Here is an 8,090-nt window from a genome sequence, read left to right as displayed (position 1 = left end):
TATATATATATGTATTTTTTTTTCTAGTTTTGTGTTTAATTTACTTTTTTCTTAGTTCTGTAAGGTGCAGAGGTAGTTTCTTGAATCAGATAATCTTTTTTTGTGTGAACATTTGCAACTAACATTTTCCTCCCTTTTCTGTATGCTATAAGTTTTGGTGTGTTGGTTTTTTTTTCTCTCTCTCTCTCTGGATATATTTTAATTTCCCTTATAGTTTCTTCATTGATCCTTTGATTACTTAAAAATATGTTGGTTAATTTCTAAATTTTTGCACAATTTTCAGTTCAATTTTATTTCATTTTAAAAATGTGTGTATGTGTGTGTGTGTGTGTGTGTGTGTGTGTGTGTGTATATACACATGCTCATGAGTATGCATTTGGAGGTCAGAGGCTGACATTGGTTGTCTTCTCTAATTACTTTGCCACCTTGCGTTTTGAGACAGGGTCTCTCACTGAATTTCTTGAAGCTCACTCATTAGGCTACACTGACTGGCCAGTGAGCTCCAAAGATCCTCATGTCTCTTCTTCCCCAGTGCTGGGGTTACAGGGCATATTGACACGCCCTACTTTTTATGGGATGCCGGAGACCAGACTTTGGTCCTCACGCTTTCACAGCAGGCACTTCATATATGGAACTATCTCCCTAGACTCATTTTTATTTCATTGTGATGAGAAAACATACATTTAAAATTTCAATCTTTTTAGGCTTAAGAGTTGTTTTTTTTGTCATTTCTGTGAAGTGTTCTTATATGCTTGAGAAAAATGTGTATGAATTTGTTAAACTCAGTGTTGTAGCTATATTTGTTAGATTCAATTTCTTTGTAATATAGTTGGGCTCTTACTGTTTCCTTATATTATTTCCTGTCTGTTCTGTCTGTGACTGACACCAGAGTATTGAAGTGTCCAAATTTTACCGAACTTTTTTTGCTGTAATTTTATCAGTTTGCTTTGCATACTTTGAAATTCTGCTATTTGCCATATATGTTTATAAGTGTTATTATCTTCTTGGTGAATTGGCACTTTGATGGTGTAAATCTTTCTTGGTCAATATCTTTTCCTGCTGCTGTGATAAAATATGGGGGGGTGGTTTGAATGAAAATGTCCCCCATAGGCTCCCAAGTATTTGGACATTTTGTCTCCAGATGGTAGTGCTGTTTTGGGAGGTCTTAGAAGATGTGGCCATGCTGGAGGAAGCACGTCACTGGGGGTGGGCTTAAGAGCATTCTTAAGCCTTGCTGGATCTCCAGTTGCGCTCTTGCTTCCTGTGCCTGCTGGAAGATGTAGAGCTTAGCTTCCATTCCTTCTCCAGCCACCTCTACCATCATGCCTCTCTGCCATGACAGACTGTAATTCCCCTAGAACTGTAAGCTCCAATAAACTCTTCTTTTTGTAAGTTGTTTTGGTCAGTGTTTCTATCACAGCAACAGAAAAGTGACTAATACAAATACCTCGACAATAGCAACTTAAAGGAGGAAGGATTTATTTTGGCTCACAGTTTGAGAGCACAGTTCATCATAGCAGGGAACTCCTGGTGTCAGGAGCTTGTGGAAGTTGATTGCTTAGCTACTTTTTTTGCAGTCCAGGACCCAACCAGAAGAAATGATGCTAGCTTCCTTTTAGGGCGGGTCTTTCCACTTTAGCTAACCTGATCTAAGTCCCTTACTTGTGTGATTAGAGGCTTGTCCCTTAGGTGATGCCAAATCCTGTCAAACTGATATTCAGCACTAGCTATCAGAGTCAGTGTGAAACTGAGGCCTGAACTGTTTTTCTAATAGAGTCCTTGTAGTATATTTTCTGATGCTAGTAACTAGTGAAGCACTAGCATTGTGACATTCATTGTGTAAATGACTGATAGAGTTCCTCTTATTTCTTGTAGGTGAATCTGGACTGGGAAAGTCAACATTAATCAACTCATTGTTCCTCACAGATTTGTATTCTCCAGAGTATCCAGGTCCCTCCCATAGAATAAAAAAGACTGTGCAGGTATGTATCTTATTGTTAGTTGGTAATAAACTAGGGAAATAAACTACTGGTGTGACTTCTGTTTGGTTGCCTAGAGGTAATTGCAAATTTGGCCTTAGCCAGTTTAAAATCTATTTTTATTTATTTTTACTTTATGTGTATGACTTAATAATATTAAAAACAAAAACATAAATGCAGCTGATCAGAGGAATTATCTTGACTAGAACCTACCAAAATTGTCCTGATTCCTCCTAGAGATTGCATTGTGATGTAGTAAATAACCCTAGTTATGCTGTCCATTATGATATCTACTTCCCACACATGGCTAGATTTAAATCAGTTAAAATTAAGTAATATTAAAAATGCAATTTCTCCCCTACTTTTTTTTTTTTTTGATGCAATTTCTGGGGCTGGAGAGAGAGCTCAGTGGTTAAAAGCACTGGCTGCTCTTGTAAAACATTCAAATCCCAGCACTTAACGATTGCAGGGGTATCTGATGCCCTCTTCTGTCCTCTGTGGGCACTGCATGACATGATGCACTTAAAAATACATGCAGGCTTAACACTCATACACATAAAGTAAAAATAAATAAAAATAGATTTTAAAATGCAGTTTGTCAGTTGCATCTGGCACATTTCAAGTGCTCGGTAGCCTCTTGTGCCAGTGGCTAGCATGTTGGACAGCCCATATATAAAACATTTCCACCATTGTAGTAGGTAAATACTGTATAATAGCTAAATGGTTAAATGACAGTAGCAATTATGTAAGACTACCAAGCTACATATGATATAATTTAACACCTCTCAATCTTTAAGATTGATACAGATCACCCATGATTTTACTAAATTTAGCTTCTAGGATGCTTGAGGTAGAACTGAACTTCCGTATTTCTAAGACTTCAAGTATTGGTATTGATGGCCAGTATTTAACACTGTCTTCTGGGCATGACAGGCCTGCTACACTCATGAACTCACAGCTGCTGTGGTTGCCTGTACAAGACCAGCACAGCATCAAACCAGTCACTATTTTAGCATTGAGTGGGAAGGGGTTCATGAGCCCCCACTCAGAACTGAGCTATGGACAGTTGATGGTTTCTGGGGGAAAGAGAGTCAATTTTCTTAAGGGTGTGGCTTCTGGTAGGTCAACCACACTCCAGTGGATGGCCCAACACCCAGAAGTATCTGGGTAGCACAAATTGGACTCAATGGTTTATTAAATATATTTTCTAAAAAGCATACAGAGATGGTAGGTAGGTGGGGTGGATGTGGGAGGAGTTGGGGCTGAATATAAGCAAGATACAGTGTATGAAATTCTCAAAGACAGTTATACTTTTTTTTTTTTAAAGGAAAGAAAAACCCTCTCCTGCAATATGGCTAAAGAATGAAGTTTTAATAAACGCCACAATGTCCTATTTTCCTTCCTGAACATTATCTATTTATAAGAGGCATATTTTAAGAAATTTGCTCACATTCATAGTCTTAGAAGATAACCAAGTGTTTACACTGAACAGAGGATTGATTCTGAGATTTTTATTCATCAATAGTTCTGATTCTAGTGAAGTTCTCACTTGAACTCTTTAAGATTAATTCTTTTTTTTTTTTTAATATTGGACCTAAGAACCCTCTAGAGCATTTCTAGATTTTAACTGGCACCAGTTATTGGCTCTTTATCCCAGTGGTTCTCAAACCTGAGTTGCATCAGTTGGGGCAAGACCTAAGGAATTTGCATTCCTAGTAAATTCTCAGGTTGTGTCAGTCTCAAAGTTTAACTTTTTTTTTTTTTTTGCCTTTTTTGAGACTGAATCACCCTGAAACCACAACTGCCCTGGAACTCTCAATGGAGACTAACTAGCTGTCCTCCATCTCACAGAGACCTACCAGTTTCTACCTTCCTAGTACTAGGATTAAAGGCATGCACCATCATAGCTCTCAAAGTTTACTCCTGCTCTGTGTTGTTTCTAGCCTACTGTAAACTGGTTTTCATCCTCGGAAATAGTAGGAGAGGGAGCTGTTTCTCCTTAGTTCTTTAAAGAATATTTCAGATTGAATGAGAGAACATCGTGTTACTTTTGTATTGGTTTGCATTTATGTGTTTTTCACAATAGATAATTGAAATGGATTGACAGAAAAAATAAAGAGGAACTCTACTTCATGTTTTAATTTCAAATATAAGTTCCAAGATTAACAAAGTAAAAAAAAAATTATTTTGGGGGGCTGGATAGATGGGTCCATGGTTAAGAGCACTGGCTGTTCTTGCAGAGGTCCCAGGTTCAATTCCCACTACCCGTGTGGTGCCTAACAACCATCCCTAACTCCAGTTCCAGGGGATTCAGTGCCCTTTTCTGACCTCCATGGGCATTGCATGACATGAGTACACTCAAGTACATGGAGGCAATACACTCATACAAAAAATAAAAATAATAAATATTAAAAAATATTTTATGCATAATTTTGAATGTATGTATGTATGTATACTATTTACATGCCTGGCACCCAGAGAGGTCAGAAGAAGGGTTTCAGATCCCCTGGAACTGGAGTTACAAATGGTTGTGACTACCTGTGGGTACTGGGAACTGAACCATGGTCTTCTGCAAGAGCAGCAAGTGCTCTTAACGGATGAGCCATCTCTCTAGTCCTGAAATTGACAAAAAATTTTAAATATATACAGCATTATATGTATGTGTGATTAGATTTTATTTCACAGTTTTTATTTTTATAAGTCACACTTTTTGTCATTGTAAGATTGTGACCTGTAATAGCTTTCTTTTATTTGAGATTTAGTTTCAATTTTAAATTCTTGATTGGCAGCTTTATTTTGGTCTACTTGAAAATGTTTTTTTGGTCTGTGAAGTTTAGCAAATTTAAGTAACTACAAATTTATGAAGGTAAGAAAAGATTTAAAGCATTGGGTTCTGTTCTTAGAATAATATGTTTTATATTTATAGACTTAAAAATAGAATTAAATGTTCCTTTGGATTCTTTTAAGCAATCACATTTGGATGTTTTGCATAGCAGGCTTGGGGACTACAAAGTTCTTCAAGATCTCTAGTGGAAAATATAGAAAAAATATATATAATAATACAGATGCTGCTATAAGATGCTGTGGAGGTAACAGTATTTAGTGAAGTTGTAGGATGACAAAAGGCAGGGGTTGAAAAGTGGTGAGTGTTAAGTAAGGCAGTGAAAATGGGTAATAGCCATGAGAAAAAATAAATAGAAAAATATACATGGAAGTGAATGTAAAGGAATGAGAGAGTAAATGAATTATTTTCCTAAGAGACCCAAGAATGGTTATACCTTCCAGGGAACCAGTTCCTAAGATACCAGCGGATGATAGGGGAATAGTATGAACAGTTGTTAGAATGACTCAGAAATGGAAATCCAGCAGAGATTGAGAAATTAGCCTTAGAGATTTATTTCACTTTGCAGTAGGAAAATTTAGTGCTGCTTCAGGCAAATTGGCAGTGTTATCATCCATTTTGGTGTAGTGATAAGCATTATAGAATAGTTGGTTTGGGAAAAGCCATACTGGGAAATGAGAGAGAGGCAGGAGACTATAAAACACACAGAAGGAGTTTTAGACTGCAGAGAAATACCCGCTGAGATTGGGGGTCATTAATTTTACAGTGTGGGAACAGAAAGGTGGTTTAATATGGGCTAGAAAGGAATCAGTTTGAGAGGGTCCTTGCTAATAGAAAAATGAAAAGGGTAGGGAATTTGAGCAGAAATCATAATTAGAATCTTTGGATCAGCCTTCTTATTAAACTGAACCAGTTGGGAATCTTAATGAGAAATGAAGAAATCTGTTCATATCTGCCATAACTGTTCTGTTGTAGCCCATGCTGGTCTGGACTGGAACTTACCTCCTGTGTGCTGAGATTATAGGTGTATGCCACCACACCTGGCTCTCTCTCATTTCTTATGTTTCATGTAGAAACATTCTCGTTACTAAATAATCAAAGTAGAGTATTTACTGTGTTTGAACTAAGTGAGTGTGTCAGACTGTCTCTTCAGAGTTTTGGCCGTAATGCCACTTACTGAGCAAGTAGAGGTAAAGACAGACCCTTGATGGAAAAAATTTTTAACATTCTTTACAAAATGTTAAACACTTAATTGAAGCACTTTATTTACATTAATAAATGTCTTATAAACATTAGGCCAAAAAAGTTTAATGTGCTTTGTAGCCTTTCTGGTTATAAAGTTGAATAATAAACATTAAAGGCTTGGCTTTTCCCTCAAATTGAAAAGGTGAGCAGTATTAGAAATGGAGATAACTTTGATTTTCATAACACAGGGAGCCAAAAGATGTCTCGATAAATTAATTACACAAAAACAATATAATGGGCTTTAGTTTTATTCACTTTCCAGAGAAAGGGGGGGGAGGGAGGGAGGGAGAGAGAGAGAGAGGAGAGAGAGAGAGAGAGTTGAAAATGCCTTGTTTCAGTCCTTTGTATTACTTCATTCCTTTGACATTAAGTTATGGATTTAATCTTAGAGAACTCTTGAGTGATGTTATAAAATATGCTGATGTGACCTGCTTAAGAAGAGTGCTTGGGAAAGTGGCCACTTGGAATAGATTGCTAAGAAAAGTTTTAAATTCCTGGGCTTGAATTAATTTGTTTTCCATGGATCCCATGGGAATACTTGCAAAACCAGATGATAGGATACAATTGGATCCTGTGAATAGCACTAGTTTACAGTTATGTTTTCTGGATTTCTTCCATATGTTGCTGACTTCTTTGTATTTGACCATGTAAGGATACACAGAATTTCATAGGCCAGAGAAGAAAAGCATCTTTATAAACAGATTCATCGGAGTACATAAAATCTTCATTTTTCTTCTCAAGACAATAAAAACTTGAACTGTTTTCTTTTTCTTTGGGTGGTACTGAGGGGTAGACCTGGAGTCTAAATAATCTCTTTGCTATGCCACTTACAACCCTAATCCCCAATCTATCTATGTATCTATCTATGTATCTATCTATCTATCTATCTTCTATCTATTAATCTAATCTATCTATCTATCATCTATCAATCTAATCTAATCTAATCTGATTTTTGGCCTTCTTGAGACAGAATCTCCCTGTAGCACCAGCTGGCCTGGAACTCACTATGTAGACCAGGCTGGCCTCGAACTCACAGAGATTTGCTTGCCTTTGCCTCCCAAGTGCTGGGATTAAAGACATGCACCACCACGCCCAGCAATCCCCAATTTTTTAAAATAAGAAACATTTTAAAATTTAAGCTACTATATTAAGATGTGTGGATAATCTATATTATATTACTAAAGGAGTTTATGGAATTTATTAATAAGGAAACCAGACATTTTAAAAATAAGATTGGGAACACATTCATGTAGAATATCTATGTAATTAACTTTAGATGTTTCTTTTTAGTTAGCTAATTATTAATCAAAGATTTGCTTTTATGAAGGAGCTGGGAATGATTCAAGATATTTTGAGTGTAGATTTGACCAGATTTTCCTTTGACCAAACTCCACAAGATAATTAAAATGTTAACTACTTAATCTGGATTAGATGAAAATCTCTTAAAATTTTTTATTGGTATCTTAACACTGATGAATAGTTGAACTCTTCTTTATTGGTATTTTAGTTCTTGCTCTCCATAGAACTTATACTCACTAATATGCAATTAATATTTACTAATTTTCAGATTGCCAGTAGTACTTTGTGGCAGATACTCAGTTTTTACTGATAGCATATGCCAAGATCAAAGCAGTTTGCTGATCTGAAAAACAAGACCAGGAGTTACCTGAAAAACAAGCATCTCCGTAGACATGTATCTCTGAATTACTGGCTCCCCCCCCATTTTAATAATTATTTTTGATAATAAATTACTTTTATTAAAAGTCTCTTGATTGCAGTAAGCATACACTGTTCAGTTTGGTAGCCACATGTGAGCGATTTAAGATTATTCACACAAAATAAAGCACATTTAACTCCTCAGTTGCACTCATTGGTATTTCTTTGTTTTTAATAAATGATTTATTGAGAATTTCATACATACAAGGTGTTTTGATCAAATCCATGCCCACGCCGTCCCCTCCAACTCCTGTCATATCTCCCCATCACTTTTTTCTGATAACTTCATGTACTCTCTTATTTATTTA

General features: G+C 36.2%; 1 protein-coding gene across 3 annotated transcripts in view; it reads left to right on the top strand.

The window, feature by feature from the left end:
• The window catches only part of Septin7 (septin 7), a 75,406-nt gene that overhangs the window by 38,478 nt on the left and 28,838 nt on the right, over nt 1-8,090 (top strand). For all 3 annotated transcript variants that reach the window (XM_008854195.1, XM_008854196.1, XM_029556689.1), the window contains one exon: nt 1,876-1,982. In XM_008854195.1, coding sequence (XP_008852417.1) covers nt 1,876-1,982 — 107 coding nt within the window. The remainder of the gene's footprint in view (nt 1-1,875; nt 1,983-8,090) is intronic.

This window comes from Nannospalax galili, unplaced genomic scaffold (genome assembly GCF_000622305.1).
Source record: "Nannospalax galili isolate Female #2095 unplaced genomic scaffold, S.galili_v1.0 scaffold66, whole genome shotgun sequence".
Taxonomy (NCBI): domain Eukaryota; kingdom Metazoa; phylum Chordata; class Mammalia; order Rodentia; family Spalacidae; genus Nannospalax; species Nannospalax galili.
Note: the sequence above shows the minus strand (reverse complement) of the source record. Positions and strands in the feature narration are given on the sequence as shown.